The sequence below is a fragment of the Mus musculus genome, chromosome 1 (assembly GCF_000001635.26).
Source record: "Mus musculus strain C57BL/6J chromosome 1, GRCm38.p6 C57BL/6J".
NCBI lineage: Eukaryota > Metazoa > Chordata > Mammalia > Rodentia > Muridae > Mus > Mus musculus.
Genome location: NC_000067.6, coordinates 162,262,644 through 162,281,745, shown reverse-complemented (window position 1 = coordinate 162,281,745; position 19,102 = coordinate 162,262,644). Strand labels below are relative to the sequence as shown.

Genomic DNA, 19,102 nt, shown 5'->3' with positions numbered 1-19,102 from the left:
AGTTTAGGGATAAAATGTTTGAATGTTTGGTCCCTGACTGGGGTGGTTATCAGGTAGAACTCTTAAGTGTGGACAAATTGAAAAGACATTGCAAGTGTCACTCCTCTACATTAGCATAAAGAATGCAGAGAGTGGGAGCAAGATCATTCTCTAAGGAAGAGTACACTGATTGGTAACCCAGTGCCAAATGATCATACATGAAAGCACACATACAAGTAACATTATGCACATTGAGCAGGTTGTATTTATGTATTTAGAATTATATACACATATATATATATATGTGTGTGTGTGTGTGTGTACATACATATATATGTAGTGACAACAGTTAATTAAAAAGAGGTCATGTGTTTGCAAAAGAGCAAAGAGGGGTATATGGATGGTATGGAGGGAGGAAAGGGAAGAGGGAAATGATGTAATTATATTATAATCCCCCAAAATAAACATTTTTTTAAAATAAAAAGCATCACCCATTCAAGCGAGTTATAAAGTCCAATGCCCTAAACATCATTTTAAAGATAAGTGGGTTTTTATTCTGAAACCTGTTTCAGAATTTAATTTTTATATATTATTGAGAATTCTGCATGAGCACTGCATACCATTTCCATGGCTCCTTCTCTCCTCCCCAACTCATCCTGTGCTCCCCAAATCCCTCTCAAACTCACGACCTCTTCAATTGTTTCACACCACACCCACAGTCATATGGAGTGCATTCAGTGTTCCTCGTATGTGCATGCATTTAGGACTGGCCAGTTGGGATTGTGTCACCTATCAGGGAGATTATTCCTGGGAAACAACTTTCCTTCTTTCAGCAACTGTGGAAGGTTGGGCTCCTGTGAGTTTCTGCCATTTGGGTTGTTAGCATGTCAGCTGGTGGTGTCATCACGTAGGTCATATTTAGGCAGCCATAATGTGAGATTTTGTGGGTGCAGCTTTCCTGTTATGTAGAAAACTCTATCAGGCAGGGGGTGTCCTTGGCTCTTATCTATACACACACACACACACACACACACACACACACACACACACGCACACACGCACACACGCACGCACACACGCACACATGCACATATGCTCATACGCACATGCACACCCCTTGATGTTGTTGCATTTTTTGCGCTTTTCCCAGAGTCTTAGATGTATTGTAGATGGATCAGTTGGGGTCTGAGCACTGAACATCAACTGTCATTTTAAAGACCCCTCTTCATTGTTCCCATGAATCTTAGGAATAAATGGTGCTTCTTTCATAGCCCCCCCCCTAACACAATCCTGTAAGATGTTCAACGTAACATTTACCCAGAAACCCCCCTGAAGGTCCTTTAGAAGCTCTTCACTCCTTTTTGATTCAGTCTGACTGGATAGAACCAGACTCACAAATGGTAAGTTGCACTCCTAGGCCTCTGAGGAATGATCTTGCCTTGCGGGGTGGGGTGGGTAACCTGCAAGAACACTCTGATAGAGCTTCTTCATCCTACAGCAGTGTGTCCAACAGGCTTAGCTGACAGACACACTTGTAGCGTGCTGATCAGTATAGTATCCACTAGCTACACATGGCTGCCGAGCAGTTGACACACGCTAGTGAAATAGCTAATGCATAAAATTGAAGTTTTAATTTAATTGTCACACTTGCCCAGCAGCTACTGGATTGCATAGTCCAGAATTTCAGTCACTGGATTCAGCTGTTGCCATGGTATCCTTCATCCATGAGTCCTACTTTTCTGATGGCTTGGTGTCTACAGGAGAGAAAGGGAAATGGGGTCTTTTCGTTAACCTGGAATGAGCCCAAGGCCTGCCACTAGACTATAGGGAAAGGCTCTCTGCTGCTTCTGATCCTATTAGTCTATGGGTTGCTGAAGTTTCTTCAATGTTCTTGTCTCTTTTTACAAAAGAAGTGGGCTGGGGCTAGAAGGATGCCCTGACTTACTCCAGAGCCCATGCTTCTGATGAATTCTCCATTTCCCTGCTGCTCCTGGACCCCTTTAAGCTGACGTAGAGTCTACATACCTTCTTCTCTTCTCCCCCTTTGATCTTCCACGTTTTAGCCCCCATAGTCTGGTCTCTGCTGCAGCATGGTATCATAGCTGCTTTTGTCCAGGACAAATAGTTTAACAATGGACAATCCATGTCTGTCATCTGACACCCTTGAGTACTCTTTATTGTCAAGGTCAGGCCCTTTGCTTCAGTGGTCTATGATCTTCCACACACTCTGGTCTGGTTTTCTCTTTCTACTCCAGTCTTTCTTCTTCAGCCATCTTTAGGGGCAGCTGATCCTTTGCTGTCTTTCTTCCTTAGGCTGCTTCCTTCGTTAGTCATAACACTATGTCTGACCAAACTCCCTGACCCCAGTGTTTGCTCACCAACTCTGTTGGAAGACTCTGAATCCAGATCTTTGTTCTAGGATCTTTTTTCCTGAACTACTCATGATGTTTGGCCTCCACCCGCATGTTCTGCTTATGTGTCCAAGAGAAGCCTCAACCCAGCATCTCCTGAAGGCATTTCCATGTCATAGCCTGCAGTTCTTCCCTTGTCTCTTCTCTCTGTGGATACTCCCTTAGTTGCTTAAACTGGAAATCAGACATCATTCTGTGTTTCTTATTCATTCATCCATTAACTCTCTCTCTCTCTCTCTCTCTCTCTCTCTCTCTCTCTCCCTCCCTCCCTCCCTCCCTCCCTCCCTCTCTCTCTCTCTCTCTCTCTCTCTCTCTCTCTCTCTCCCTCTCTCCCTCCCTCTCTCCCCCTCCCTCCTCACCTCCCTCCCCCTCTCCCCTCTCCATCCTTGTTAACTCTATTTGGTTTTACTTCCATGTTATGTTTCTGAGTTTGACTCCTTCCCTCAGCCATTGCTGCTTTTCTTCTCTCACTTGGGTTGCTACACAAGTTTCCCTGCCTCCTGTCCAGGTCTTTTTCACTCTTTTGAGGATTCTCCATTGCTTTCAGGATAAAGTCTGAATTAATTAGCACGACTCCCAATGTCTTTTATTATCACTGTCTTCTGCTTCTAACTTCAGCTGGCTACATGGTTATCAGCTCTTTCTAGTCTAACCCCCAACTTTATATTCCAGCATTTCATAGTCTCCAAATAAATATTTCTTTACTATATGCATATACTATGGTTCTTTAGAGTATTTGAATTTGTTTTGCAGCTAAACATTGATAGTTTGATTGTACATAAGCATGGCATAAAAATAAAATCCCAACAATGTTTCTTAAGAAGCTGGTGAGATGGCTCAGTAAGCAAAGGTGCTACTGCCAAGCCTGACAACCTGAGTTCAGTCCCCAGGACCACATGGAGAAAGAAGAGAAGTGACTCCGACAGATTGTCCTCTGACCACCACACATGTACAGTGGCACAGGGGCTGTTACATCTCTTCCACAAACAAACAAACAAACAAACAAACAAACACATCAGCAATGTATTTCTTAAGGAACTACCTTCATCTTTGTGCTTGGTGTTATCAATGGATCGATGGTAGAAGAACTAAACTGCATACAGTACACCATCAGCTATGAAAGTGTGGACATTGTTGGAGAAGCAAGAAAGACCTGCCTGTACCACCAGCCAGGTTACACAGTATAGGCACAAACCCAAGGCTTTGGGGCTCATGGCAAGGAGAGATAACTGAAGGCTTCTCAGAAGACAGAATCCATAAAGGGAACTTGATTTGACTATAAACACTGAGGAGAAACCCAACATCTGAAGAAGCTGGTCTGGGTTGGCTGCCTCCTCTCTTTCTGGCTTTAGAATCAATACTGCCCATTTTGGGGAAGTAATTTTTATAAAAGCAGTTCTTCGGCCAAACTATTTTCTGGCTTAGAAACACTAAATGCTATCTGTTCTTCTTTCAAATACTCTGTAACTGACCTCAATGTAAATTTATTGGTCTAGAAGGATTTTAAGGTCATTTACAAACTGCATCCATGAATTCACCGTCAAACTTTTACCTTCAGCTTCCCTGAGTCCTCCCCTCTCCACACCGTGGCTTTGCTTGGTGCTCTCCTTGTAGAATACAGTGGATATTTTCTTGTGTTAAAATTCACATTTTACATTTTCTATAAAAGTCTTAGGACAGCAGACTGAAATAGTATTCCTGGTCTTTGAATGTTGCAAGCAATTCCCATGTATAGGACTTAGTTGATGAATGGTCACACATATCCCTAGCACACTCTTCTGAATTTCTGTCTCTGTGTTGTTCACAGAGGAGGACATGGCAGAAGAAGTGATGTCATGGCTTCTTTTGTTTGGATGGCTTCTAATGGGCTTAATTTTATAAAAATTTCAATTATTTTTTTCTATTATTTACTTTAAAAACCATTGTGGCTTAAGTATGCATGCAATAGACTGAATATGGTTTCATGCTGCTGTATCTGGCAAAACTTTGCACAGTGAAAGAGACATTCATACACATAATAGGAGCTGAGGTAATTTTATCCCAAATTGGAAAATAGGACTCTTCTTTTTCTTTTCTTTTTAATATAATCCCTTGTTTTAATAAAGCTTATCCTTTATTTGTTGTGTGATGATATATATCAAAACACACACACACACACACACACACACACACACACATACACACACCTTCTTCACTTGAACTTACACTTTTGGTTAAAAGACTCAAATTAACTTTAATTCTTCACATGTTCTATTATGAACACATTCTTAAATAATTTAGCAACTCAGTTACCAAGAATTATGATAATGGGTGTATTTTAATTAAATAGCTCGCTTTTTTATTATTTGTGGAACGACTGTGTGAACCCAATTACATAATTAACAGCCATATGTTTGAATTTATGGGGGCAGTGGCTAAAAAAAAAGTATTCATTAGGTAGAAAGTAATGGTGGTTAGTATTTATTCTAACCCTAGTACTTTAGATTGGCTCATAAGTAAATCTGTTTTTCCTCTGTGTAAGCGGCAGAGAGCAAACAAGCATTGTTCCCTACAGGAACTCTGTCAGCAGAAACATCCACTATCTAACATTGCTAATATTCTGAGAGAAATGCTGTGGCTCAGTGCATTTGGATCTAGAAGGAGCCCAAGAAGGCTGTGTGTGCATATCAAGGAAGTATCCTTGCCTACCATGGAGGAGGTCTTAGATTCAATCTCTAACACTGCAGATAACCCCAATCAGAAGCCAAAACTAACAACCCAGACAGACAAAACCGTGATCCCAAGAGACAACTTATCCAGCCCACCCTCCTCTCTGCCCGAGTCACCCACACCCCTGATGATTCACACCTTCACACTTTGCCACTGATCATACCAATTAGAGGCTTGTTAAAGGTGTGCCACCTTAAAAACACAAGCACAACCAAGGCACACTCACGTTGCAGTAGACATTTTCCTGTTTATTCCTAGAAGATGGGTGAACCCAGGAGGTCCCTGGAAAGGTGACTTTGGAGAGACAATGTAGGGGGAGAGAGACAGACAGACAGACAGAGAGACAGAGACAGAGAGACTCAAGTTCAATGAGAATAGTATTTGAGACATCCAATGGGCCAGGTTTGGTGGGCAGCCAGAGGGCAGTGTGGGCACATGGGATCCTGGCCACAGACACAGCTGGCTTTTCCATGGTGCTTACAAAACACTGAGGATACTGGGCTAAGATTCCTTAAAGGAATGGCTGAGAAGAAATGAGGGGAAATGGTCATTTAGCTAAGAATAATTAAACTAAGCCAAAGGTAAGAAAGAAGCTAAAGTTAGTGCATTAATAGCGAAAAACAAAAGCACACACACACTATCTCCAGCAACTAGAGACATAGTGTTACCTTTCAGTGCCCACCCTGCCCAGCCTCAACTGAGTGCAGTGTGTGCTTTTTATGAGTCTGAGCAGAGGCAAGCAGCTTAACTATATCAGGGGAGATTGTGAAAATCTGCTGTTTTGAACAACTGTTCTAAGTGGGTTTTTGATTTCTATCTCGCTACTAAACCATAACATCTAATCACTTTTCGAAGACAGCCTGTGGCTTTAATCTGTCTCTCCTTTACTTCAGCTCATCCCACTGTTCTCTGAACATAAACTTTAGATGAACTGACAGAGGGTAGGCAATTGCTAGTCCTGCCAGAATAACTGAGATGAGATATGATTTCTTATGATGGGGCTATGGGTCCAAAAGCCTTCATCCCTCTGAGAGCTAGAATATCATCTCATTTAATAGTGTGACTCTGGGGCTAAGTTGTTAGGAGTGACAACAGATTTTAACCCTCCCTTCCATGCTCACTGTGAAGTGGGGAAGTGTAACACCAGTCTCCAGAAACTTCTCATTCAATAGATAACCTGCCGCCATGTTTGCTACAGCTCCTCTGTAGAAGCCCTGGGGATAGAGCAGTAAGCCAAACAGACACAGAGTCTCTTGTCTTCCAGTTTGATGTGGAAGGGTGCGTGTGGTGAAACAGACACAAACCAAACTTCAGTAGGTTGGAAGGTGAAATATTGTAGTGAGAAAGATAGTGAGGGAACAGGGGGTGTCCCTGGAGGAAAGCAGGGACCCAGTTTTATATAGTGACCAACTTAAGCGTCACTGTAAAGACAATTTTGGGCCAGCGCTCGAAGAGATGTTAGGGACCTTGTGGACGTATAGGAGACATATCTTTAGAGCAGTAAGGCAGCTCGAAGCCTCTTGTGCAGGGCCTATGTTGAATGGCTCAGGCTGTGAATGAGCTGGAGGGAAGGGGAGGGGCATCACAGTGGCAGAGAGTGGAGTAGGGCCTTGGAAGCTATGGCAAGGACCTTGGCTTTGGCCTTTGAATAGGACAGTGTTGATGGAAGTAGAGAGTAATGCACAAGAAAATAATCCACGTTACAGGCTGTGTGAATGAAAATCACTAGCGCATGGAAAATAGTGTGCACTCCGTAAACACCATTTGATGTTGGTCTCCTTACCGTGTGTACTGTAAGAAGTCCCCCTACCCACCACCACACCAGCCAACCCGTTGTTATTAATGTAGTTTTTTTCCCCCACATGGAGTAATTATAGTTTTTATTTCTGGTTGCTAATTACTGAAAGAAATCCCACTGAGTTGTTTTATCTTCCAGAATTAGACGGAGCTGGCTTGATGCTGTTTCTTCTGCCCTGAGTTTGTCTGTCTTTTTTTTTTTTTTTTTTTTTTTTTTTTTTTTTAATGTGTAATGTGTTTTAGTATCTGTTACTTGTTCAGAAAAAAAAAAGTCTGAGTTTCTTCAGTGCTTCTCCTTTGCTTTTCTCAGTGCTCAGCAGAGGAGCAGTCAGGTTCACAAGAAAAGCACAATTGGAAATCAGGTAGGAACCGTGTGAGCAACCCAGTGCATGCATGCCCCAAAGCATTGGAACTAAACTGCTTGACTGACAGCTTTTTTTTTTTTTAATGCAAATTGATCATATGTAGGTTTTGCTTAAGGTGCAGCTTTTTATTTTGTTTTTTGCTTTTCACGTTTTTTGGACCGACTTTTGCATTTCGTTTTGGCTATTTTTTTTGCAGTTGTTAACCCTACCATCTCACCTTCCATAAACCGCTACTTGCTGTGCTTTTCGACTTAGACTCTTTGTGTCCTCTTTTGCTTGCTTCCATTACCACCAAACTTAATTTAACCTTGAACCCCAAGGAGGTTCAAGGTTAACAATATGGTGAGTAACTAGTTGCATGGGCTTCCGGGGTGCTGGCTGGCTAGTTCACACGTTTGCACAGCTTGGTAACAGTGAAGGGATGGCTCAGAAAGAAGGCAGTGTTGGGTTTAATCTCTGCCATGCCAACTTTCTATTGATGATGTTAATTGCTAAGGTGATCTGCTCACTTGAGTTTTTTGAGCTTTGGGGCTGACCAGCTGTCTCTGACTAACAGCGCTCTGCAGAGATTGCATTAACTCCGACAGTTTGCTGTCTCTTCTGTGTTTTATGTGATAATGAATATTTGCATTGTTATTTCTTTTCAAGTCAAAACAATGATGATATTTTTAAAGCTCTTTTTTTTAACACAGAGGTACAATTATTGAACAAATTGAAACCTCTGCTCTAGACAATTTTTTCCCATTGTTTTGAAAGGAGAAGATGTAATAACAGACTTTATTTTAAAACCTTTCTCTTTTTTTGAACTAAAGCATATAATTCTTTGCTATTTCAGGGAACCAATCTTCCGCCTTCACGGCAAATTGTACGAGCTAAGTTCTGTAAGCCTTACTGTTGCTTTTTTAATTTAGCTTCCCCAGGGCACAGTTTGTCTTTAACTGATTAACTCAACTAGCGCTTGCTACTAATCTTTTTTTTTAAACTTAGGTTGTCTTGTTATTAACACTCTAGCACTGAAATCAAACTCCTCTTTGGAGGGTCATCCTTCACTGCTAATAACTCGCTGTGGTTGAAAGGTATGGACTAGTAAACCTCCAGTGCTGTAATAATTAACCCTTCACCTGCTGGGTCTTGGATGTCTCTCTAATTTTAATGGGCCTTTAAAATCATTAAAATCATTAACGACCCCCCCCTCTATCCTCTTCTGCTTTGTTGTTCTGAGACATAAGCCTTTCTCCCTCCTACATATAACAATTTCAATACATGTACCTGATGCTTCAAAAAGGTGGGTGAACACTGGTTATCTGACTTTGATATAGTTATTTGTAAGCTTACCCAATTCTAATTATTTGAATTTTTTTTTAAGAATAAAAATCGCAGAGCAAAATCACACTAATTTTTTTTAAAAATATGGCTACAGAGTTGAATTTTTTTATTAGATGGTCTCTTTGCTTTTTACAGAAGTATAAAGGCATGGTCAAATGAGCACAGAGGGATTTAGGAAGAAAGTGTGTTCTCATTTGTGCTATGAAAGAAATAGGCTTGTCCCTCTGGCTGCACAGTTTGAGAAGACAATTGGTGCATAAGTCAGTTATTTGTCCCCACTATTTAGGAAAACATAAGCTTTGGTGTTTCTGAGTTCAACTTTAACCATGCCCCTTTGCAGCCACGGAACTTTATCTAAAATGACCCCAAGTTGCTCAAATATGCCATGGGAAGAACAGAATGTATCTCTGGAAAGTTATATGGGGAGGCGTGGAGGAGCACGGGATGAAGGACTGTCAAGAGTTAAAGGCCAGCCTGACCTACATCGTGAGATCCAGTCCAACAGGGCTACAGAAGAGAATCTCTACTAGGTGATTGTGGATGTCAGAAACAGTATGCATAAAGATGCTGTCACAGCCAAGTGTAAGATAATGCACACCTGAGAAAGAGTACAGTTGCTCCCAGAAGGCATGAGCTACTTGGAAATTATATATAAAAATGTATAAAGTTTGAGAAAATTATAGACATTATAAGATGGGTATAAGGAAGTATTTGGAAAATTAGAAGTTATAATAAATTATTCCAATGCCCACAGTGTCTAGGCTTGGTGTGGCAGAGGTTTACCTATAAATGTTCCCTCATGGTCAGTATACACAGGTAGGAAATACAATAGTGTAGTGGCCTAGAAGCCTGCTTTAAGTTAGATCTGACTTGTTGAAAGCTTGGAATAGTTCTCAGTTAGAGAATCTCTAAATGCTGAGGTCATAGCTGTGTTTCTGTTGACTTCATTTTTGCCAAGAACATCAAATTCCCCACATAATGGAGGTTTTATAACCCCAAATGACAGAATTGGGTACATGTTGGAAAATAGTACTCCAAACTCTTAGGGTTGCTCAAGTCTTGAAAGTCAAAGTAATCTTAGCTTTAGAAAAACAGTATGTATACAATGTCGTGCAGAACCCAATATTCTCCTGCATCCTCCCATCCAGCCCATTGATGTAGTGAAACAAGTTAACAGGACCAGCTGGGAGACCAAATGAAAGGGGTAAATCTCTAACTTTAGGTTAGACTTTTCTTGCCATTTAAAAGAGTTCTCTCAATTTGTAAATATTAGCTTGTGAATCTCAATAACTTACCTTCCAGAATCAAATCCTGCCGTTTATAACACATGACCATGTATTTAAGAGGATCTTTTATGATTTTTCTGCCTAGCAGAGAGATACTACCACAACTTAAAAGTTGTTTTCTTTATGAATCTTGGTATTTTATGTTCACTGGGTTTAGTTAGAAATAGTTTGCCTTTGAAAAGGCACAGAGCCAGAGACCTTACTTCCCAGCCGTCTCACTGCTGCTACATGTATGATAAAGCTGAAGGTGTCTCAGCGTCTCTCAAGTGATACATCCTCTCCGCAGTCCTCTCAAGGCTTTGAGGCCTGAGGCAAACTTGGTAACCTCCATGCAACAGAAATAACATGGGATGCTACCCCACTCATCTTTATCTGCCTTGATATTTTAGCAGTCCTACAAACCAATGCCAACATGTACCGCCTAAAATTATAATCGTGCAATTTGCATAAAGCTGGGCTTTTCATCATTTAAATGGAAGCTTCAGCCATCTCTCTACTCATTGAACATGTGTTTAAAGTCTAAGTGTGCCAAAGCCTGTGGCAATGTGTATGGCAGTAAGATGTACTGGCAGTACAGTTGGGGGATATTGGTAAGCATGTACCCAATGTTCTGTACCAATTCTTGATACTTTTGTTCAGCCGAGCTGTCCTGAAATACCACTTCTGGCTCTGTCCTGTGTGATTGACTGCTTTCCCTCCTCAGGGTCTTACCCTGTCTCATTTTACTGCTCAAGTTTTTCTTCCGACATTTTGCTTGCTGTTATGAGGATTGGAGTTCCATCAAAGCTTTTTCGGTTTGCTGAGAGCAAACACTGAGGTTTTAAGCACGACCCCCATGAATGGTTTCGAAGCACGCTGCTGCGTTTGGAGTCAGAGGAGTCTTTGCATGGGAGGTGGGCTGGAAAGAGACTAGTTAAGACATTTTGGATAAGAAATTATGGAGATTTCTGTGTTAGTGGAAATGCTGATAAATTCACAAATTTGATTAACTAGGAAGAGTTTCAAAAGCTCTGGGGCTGAACTGGATGCTAGCAAGAGGGTTCAGGACTCCATTGCCCTTAGACTTGGCCCCAGGAGAGGAACAAGGAAGGTTAGGTTTTGATTCAGACGCAAAGCACTGACAGATCTGTTGAATATGAATCTAGATTCACAACTTGGGCAGTCAGAGTGAGCACTTCTAGTAGGAAATTTGATGTTTGATGTGCCTTGAGTTCAGAAGAGACAGAGACCTTCTTTAAAGTTACAGGAGACTGGGGCACAAGTCCCTTCCGCTCGACTCGAGACTCGAGCCCCGGGCTACCTTGCCAGCAGAGTCTTGCCCAACACCCGCAAGGGTCCACACTGGACTCCCCACGGGACCCTAAGACCTCTGGTGAGTGGATCACAGTGCCTGCCCCAATCCAATCACGTGGAACTTGAGGCTGCGGTACATAGGGAAGCAGGCTACCCGGGCCTGATCTGGGGCACAAGTCCCTTCCGCTCGACTCGAGACTCGAGCCCCGGGCTACCTTGCCAGCAGAGTCTTGCCCAACACCCGCAAGGGTCCACACAGGACTCCCCACGGGACCCTAAGACCTCTGGTGAGTGGATCACAGTGCCTGCCCCAATCCAATCGCGCGGAACTTGAGACTGCGGTACATAGGGAAGCAGGCTACCCGGGCCTGATCTGGGGCACAAGTCCCTTCCGCTCGACTCGAGACTCGAGCCCCGGGCTACCTTGCCAGCAGAGTCTTGCCCAACACCCGCAAGGGTCCACACGGGACTCCCCACGGGACCCTAAGACCTCTGGTGAGTGGATCACAGTGCCTACCCCAATCCAATCGCGTGGAACTTGAGACTGCGGTACATAGGGAAGCAGGCTACCCGGGCTTGATCTGGGGCACAAACCCCTTCCACTCCACTCGAGCCCCGGCTACCTTGCCAGCTGAGTCGCCTGACACCCGCAAGGGCCCACACAGGATTCCACACGTGATCCTAAGACCTCTAGTGAGTGGAACACAACTTCTGCCAGGAGTCTGGTTCGAACACCAGATATCTGGGTACCTGCCTTGCAAGAAGAGAGCTTGCCTGCAGAGAATACTCTGCCCACTGAAACTAAGGAGAGTGCTACCCTCCAGGTCTGCTCATAGAGGCTAACAGAGTCACCTGAAGAACAAGCTCTTAACAGTGACAACTAAAACAGCTAGCTTCAGAGATTACCAGATGGCGAAAGGCAAACGTAAGAATCCTACTAACAGAAATCAAGACCACTCACCATCATCAGAACGCAGCACTCCCACCCCACCTAGTCCTGGGCACCCCAACACAACCGAAAATCTAGACCCAGATTTAAAAACATTTCTCATGATGATGATAGAGGACATCAAGAAGGACTTTCATAAGTCACTTAAAGATTTACAGGAGAGCACTGCTAAAGAGTTACAGGCTCTTAAAGAAAAGCAGGAAAACACAGCCAAACAGGTGATGGAAATGAACAAAACCATACTAGAACTAAAAGGGGAAGTAGACACAATAAAGAAAACCCAAAGCGAGGCAACGCTGGAGATAGAAACCCTAGGAAAGAGATCTGGAACCATAGATGCGAGCATCAGCAACAGAATACAAGAAATGGAAGAGAGAATCTCAGGTGCAGAAGATTCCATAGAGAACATCGACACAACAGTCAAAGAAAATACAAAATGCAAAAGGATCCTAACTCAAAACATCCAGGTAATCCAGGACACAATGAGAAGACCAAACCTACGGATAATAGGAATTGATGAGAATGAAGATTTTCAACTTAAAGGGCCAGCTAATATCTTCAACAAAATAATAGAAGAAAACTTCCCAAACATAAAAAAAGAGATGCCCATGATCATACAAGAAGCATACAGAACTCCAAATAGACTGGACCAGAAAAGAAATTCCTCCCGACACATAATAATCAGAACAACAAATGCACTAAATAAAGATAGAATATTAAAAGCAGTAAGGGAGAAAGGTCAAGTAACATATAAAGGAAGGCCTATCAGAATTACACCAGACTTTTCACCAGAGACTATGAAAGCCAGAAGAGCCTGGACAGATGTTATACAGACACTAAGAGAACACAAATGCCAGCCCAGGCTACTATACCCGGCCAAACTCTCAATTACCATAGATGGAGAAACCAAAGTATTCCACGACAAAACCAAATTCACACAATATCTTTCCACGAATCCAGCCCTTCAAAGGATAATAACAGAAAAGAAGCAATACAAGGACGGAAATCACACCCTAGAACAACCAAGAAAGTAATCATTCAACAAACCAAAAAGAAGACAGCCACAAGAACAGAATGCCAACTCTAACAACAAAAATAAAAGGGAGCAACAATTACTTTTCCTTAATATCTCTTAATATCAATGGACTCAATTCCCCAATAAAAAGACATAGACTAACAGACTGGCTACACAAACAGGACCCAACATTCTGCTGCTTACAGGAAACCCATCTCAGGGAAAAAGACAGACACTACCTCAGAGTGAAAGGCTGGAAAACAATTTTCCAAGCAAATGGACTGAAGAAACAAGCTGGAGTAGCCATTTTAATATCGGATAAAATCGACTTCCAACCCAAAGTTATCAAAAAAGACAAGGAGGGACACTTCATACTCATCAAAGGTAAAATCCTCCAAGAGGAACTCTCAATTCTGAATATCTACGCACCAAATGCAAGGGCAGCCACATTCATTAGAGACACTTTAGTAAAGCTCAAAGCATACATTGCACCTCACACAATAATAGTGGGAGACTTCAACACACCACTTTCTTCAAAGGACAGATCGTGGAAACAGAAACTAAACAGGGACACAGTGAAACTAACAGAAGTTATGAAACAAATGGACCTGACAGATATCTACAGAACATTTTATCCTAAAACAAAAGGATATACCTTCTTCTCAGCACCTCACGGGACCTTCTCCAAAATTGACCATATAATTGGTCACAAAACAGGCCTCAATAGATACAAAAATATTGAAATTGTCCCATGTATCCTATCAGACCACCATGGCCTAAGACTGATCTTCAATAACAACATAAATAATGGAAAGCCAACATTCACGTGGAAACTGAATAACACTCTTCTCAATGATACCTTGGTCAAGGAAGGAATAAAGAAAGAAATTAAAGACTTTTTAGAGTTTAATGAAAATGAAGCCACAACGTACCCAAACCTATGGGACACAATGAAAGCATTTCTAAGAGGGAAACTCATAGCGCTGAGTGCCTCCAAGAAGAAACGGGAGACAGCACATACTAGTAGCTTGACAACACATCTAAAAGCCCTAGAAAAAAAGGAAGCAAATTCACCCAAGAGGAGTAGACGGCAGGAAATAATCAAACTCAGGGGTGAAATCAACCAAGTGGAAACAAGAAGAACTATTCAAAGAATTAACCAAACGAGGAGTTGGTTCTTTGAGAAAATCAACAAGATAGATAAACCCTTAGCTAGACTCACTAAAGGGCACAGGGACAAAATCCTAATTAACAAAATCAGAAATGAAAAGGGAGACATAACAACAGATCCTGAAGAAATCCAAAACACCATCAGATCCTTCTACAAAAGGCTATACTCAACAAAACTGGAAAACCTGGACGAAATGGACAAATTTCTGGACAGATACCAGGTACCAAAGTTGAATCAGGATCAAGTTGACCATCTAAACAGTCCCATATCACCTAAAGAAATAGAAGCAGTTATTAATAGTCTCCCAACCAAAAAAAGCCCAGGACCAGATGGGTTTAGTGCAGAGTTCTATCAGACCTTCAAAGAAGATCTAATTCCAATTCTGCACAAACTATTTCACAAAATAGAAGTAGAAGGTACTCTACCCAACTCATTTTATGAAGCCACTATTACTCTGATACCTAAACCACAGAAAGATCCAACAAGGATAGAGAACTTCAGACCAATTTCTCTTATGAATATCGATGCAAAAATCCTCAATAAAATTCTCGCTAACTGAATCCAAGAACACATTAAAGCAATCATCCATCCTGACCAAGTAGGTTTTATTCCAGGGATGCAGGGATGGTTTAATATACGAAAATCCATCAATGTAATCCATTATATAAACAAACTCAAAGACAAAAACCACATGATCATCTCGTTAGATGCAGAAAAAGCATTTGACAAGATCCAACACCCATTCATGATAAAAGTTTTGGAAAGATCAGGAATTCAAGGCCCATACCTAAACATGATAAAAGCAATCTACAGCAAACCAGTAGCCAACATCAAAGTAAATGGAGAGAAGCTGGAAGCAATCCCACTAAAATCAGGGACTAGACAAGGCTGCCCACTTTCTCCCTACCTTTTCAACATAGTACTTGAAGTATTAGCCAGAGCAATTCGACAACAAAAGGAGATCAAGGGGATACAAATTGGAAAAGAGGAAGTCAAAATATCACTTTTTGCAGATGATATGATAGTATATATAAGTGACCCTAAAAATTCTACCAGAGAACTCCTAAACCTGATAAACAGCTTCGGTGAAGTAGCTGGATATAAAATAAACTCAAACAAGTCAATGGCCTTTCTCTATACAAAGAATAAACAGGCTGAGAAAGAAATTAGGGAAACAACACCCTTCTCAATAGTCACAAATAATATAAAATATCTTGGCGTGACTCTAACTAAGGAGGTGAAAGATCTGTATGATAAAAACTTCAAATCTCTGAAGAAAAAAATTAAAGAAGATCTCAGAAGATGGAAAGATCTCCCATGCTCATGGATTGGCAGGATCAACATTGTAAAAATGGCTATCTTGCCAAAAGCAATCTACAGATTCAATGCAATCCCCATCAAAATTCCAACTCAATTCTTCAACGAATTGGAAGGAGCAATTTGCAAATTTGTCTGTAATAACAAAAAACCTAGGATAGCAAAAAATCTTCTCAAGGATAAAAGAACTTCTGGCGGAATCACCATGCCAGACCTAAAGCTTTACTACAGAGCAATTGTGATAAAAACTGCATGGTACTGGTATAGAGACAGACAAGTAGACCAATGGAATAGAATTGAAGATCCAGAAATGAACCCACACACCTATGGTCACTTGATCTTCGACAAGGGAGCTAAAACCATCCAGTGGAAGAAAGACAGCATTTTCAACAATTGGTGCTGGCACAACTGGTTGTTATCGTGTAGAAGAATGCGAATCGATCCATACTTATCTCCTTGTACTAAGGTCAAATCTAAGTGGATCAAGGAACTTCACATAAAACCAGAGACACTGAAACTTATAGAGGAGAAAGTGGGGAAAAGCCTTGAAGATATGGGCACAGGGGAAAAATTCCTGAACAGAACAGCAATGGCTTGTGCTGTAAGATCGAGAATTGACAAATGGGACCTAATGAAACTCCAAAGTTTCTGCAAGGCAAAAGACACCGTCAATAAGACAAAAAGACCACCAACAGATTGGGAAAGGATCTTTACCTATCCTAAATCAGATAGGGGACTAATATCCAACATATATAAAGAACTCAAGAAGGTGGACTTCAGAAAATCAAATAACCCCATTAAAAAATGGGGCTCAGAACTGAACAAAGAATTCTCACCTGAGGAATACCGAATGGCAGAGAAGCACTTGAAAAAATGTTCAACATCCTTAATCATCAGGGAAATGCAAATCAAAACAACCCTGAGATTCCACCTCACACCAGTCAGAATGGCTAAGATCAAAAATTCAGGTGACAGCAGATGCTGGCGAGGATGTGGAGAAAGAGGAACACTCCTCCATTGTTGGTGGGAGTGCAGGCTTGTACAACCACTCTGGAAATCAGTCTGGCGGTTCCTCAGAAAACTGGACATAGTACTACCGGAGGATCCAGCAATACCTCTCCTGGGCATATATCCAGAAGATGCCCCAACAGGTAAGAAGGACACATGCTCCACTATGTTCATAGCAGCCTTATTTATAATAGCCAGAAGCTGGAAAGAACCTAGATGCCCCTCAACAGAGGAATGGATACAGAAAATGTGGTACATCTACACAATGGAGTACTACTCAGCTATTAAAAAGAATGAATTTATGAAATTCCTAGCCAAATGGATGGACCTGGAGGGCATCATCCTGAGTGAGGTAACACATTCACAAAGAAACTCACACAATATGTATTCACTGATAAGTGGATATTAGCCCCAAACCTAGGATACCCAAGATATAAGATATAATTTGCTAAACACATGAAACTCAAGGAGAATGAAGACTGAAGTGTGGACACTATGCCCCTCCTTAGATTTGGGAACAAAACACCCATGGAAGGAGTTACAGAGACGGAGTTTGGAGCTGAGATGAAAGGATGGACCATGTAGAGACTGCCATAGCCAGGGATCCACCCCATAATCAGCATCCAAACGCTGACACCATTGCATACACTAGCAAGATTTTATTGAAAGGACGCAGATGTAGCTGTCTCTTGTGAGACTATGCCGGGGCCCAGCAAACACAGAAGTGGATGCTCACAGTCAGTTAATGGATGGATCATAGGGCTCCCAATGGAGGAGCTAGAGAAAGTAGCCAAGGAGCTAAAGGGATCTGCAACCCTATAGGTGGAACAACATTATGAGCTAACCAGTACCCCGGAGCTCTTGACTCTAGCTGCATATATATCAAAAGATGGCCTAGTCGGCCATCACTGGAAAGAGAGGCCCATTGGACTTGCAAACTTTATATGCCCCAGTACAGGGGAATACCAGGGCCAAAAAGGGGGAGTGGGTGGGCAGGGGAGTGGGGGTGGGTGGATATGGGGGACTTTTGGTATAGCATTGGAAATGTAAATGAGTTAAATACCTAATAAAAAATGGAAAAAAAAAAAGTTACAGGAGAGCCATCGATAGATTTCCATTAGGGAAGGGAAATTAACTGATTTTTATATTAGAAAAGTCTACAGAATGGTTTGGAAGAGCACAAGTACAGATCCAGAAATTAATGGTGCTTTTAAGTAACTTGTGTTAAAAATATAAATATTGGTATCAGGGAGCATATAGAAGAAGGAAGAGATTCAAACTGGTTTTTTTTTAGGAGTAATTGTGAATAGTTATTGAAGGGGTGCGGTACCCTTCCAGGCTTATATCAAAGGGAATACACTGACAAGGGAAGGCAGGAAAAGGAACATGTTAGAGTGGGTGGGAAAGAGTATGTGAGTTGTCTGTGCCTGTCGGAGACATCATTACAGCTTGGAGTTTGGGAGTCAGGTAGAATGGAGGGATATGTTTTACAGTTGCTAATAGTTATCAAAGTAATGGGAGGGATGAGACTAACTCCAAAGAGCGATACCATAAGAAGAAATACAGGGTCCAAAGAACGATGGAGAAAGAACTAGAACACACTAGAAACTGAAATGAGAATCAAGAGGTGGTAAGAGAGACTGGACAACCTGGAGAGGAGTGGAATAGAAGACAAAGGCAGACAACATTCCAAGGAAGAGCAGTCAATGGGAGTGGATGATCCCCCAAAACGGGGCTCTCAGGAAGTGTAGGGGTGGTTGCCAGGATGTAAGGTGTCATCTGAGACCTAGTGATATCAGCGGTCCTATCAGTCTTACAGACTGCTCTTCTAGTCTGTAATTCAAAGCTGATATCAAGCTGAAAATACATAAAACTGAACTGTTATGATCTGAGATTTTTCCAGAGTCAGCGTGGAAGGGCAAAAGAAAATTCACATTGCAGGTTTGCAGAGAGAGAAGTGCGGCAAAGGACTGCTTGATGGTGATAGTTTGGATTGTGTATAAACTAGGAGACATTAACCAAGCAGCAAACAGCCTCCGAATCTTAGCAGCCATTACAATGAAAGCCTTAGGTAGTGGACTGTGACAGACCCAAGAAGTCAGGAAGGTGGCTGTCCCACTCTCACGATGAAGACTCATGTCGGCTTGACAAGATGCTTGAGAGCAACAACTGAAGGAAGTGAGTGTGACTTTGACTTGTGGTTCCCATCCATACATTAATGGCTTCATTCTTTCTCACTGTCCTGAGCCAGGACATCATGGTGGAAAAAAGCATAGCAAAGCAAATTGCTTACCCGTGGCAGCCATGAAGCTGAGACCAAGGAAGGGTCAGACAGAAGATGCACCTTTCCGAGGGCATCAAGGACACACAGTGACCTACTGATGCCATCCAATTATGTATCCATTGATATACATTGATTGATCAACTACGTCAGAACTCTCATGGTCCAGCGGTTTTCCCAAAACTTACCAGCTGG

At 41.9% G+C, this 19,102-nt stretch overlaps 1 protein-coding gene across 8 annotated transcripts in view; it reads left to right on the top strand.

The window, feature by feature from the left end:
* The window catches only part of Dnm3 (dynamin 3), a 495,872-nt gene that overhangs the window by 196,576 nt on the left and 280,194 nt on the right, over positions 1–19,102 (top strand). For 5 of the 8 annotated variants that reach the window (XM_006496604.4, XM_006496602.4, XM_006496601.4 and 2 more), the window contains exons 13-14: positions 7,207–7,258; positions 8,097–8,126. In XM_006496604.4, the coding sequence (XP_006496667.1) occupies positions 7,207–7,258; positions 8,097–8,126 (82 nt within the window). Of the gene's footprint in view, positions 1–7,206; positions 7,259–8,096; positions 8,143–19,102 lie in introns of all 8 variants that reach the window. The other 3 variants (NM_172646.3, NM_001038619.2, XM_006496605.4) reach the window with 2 other exon arrangements.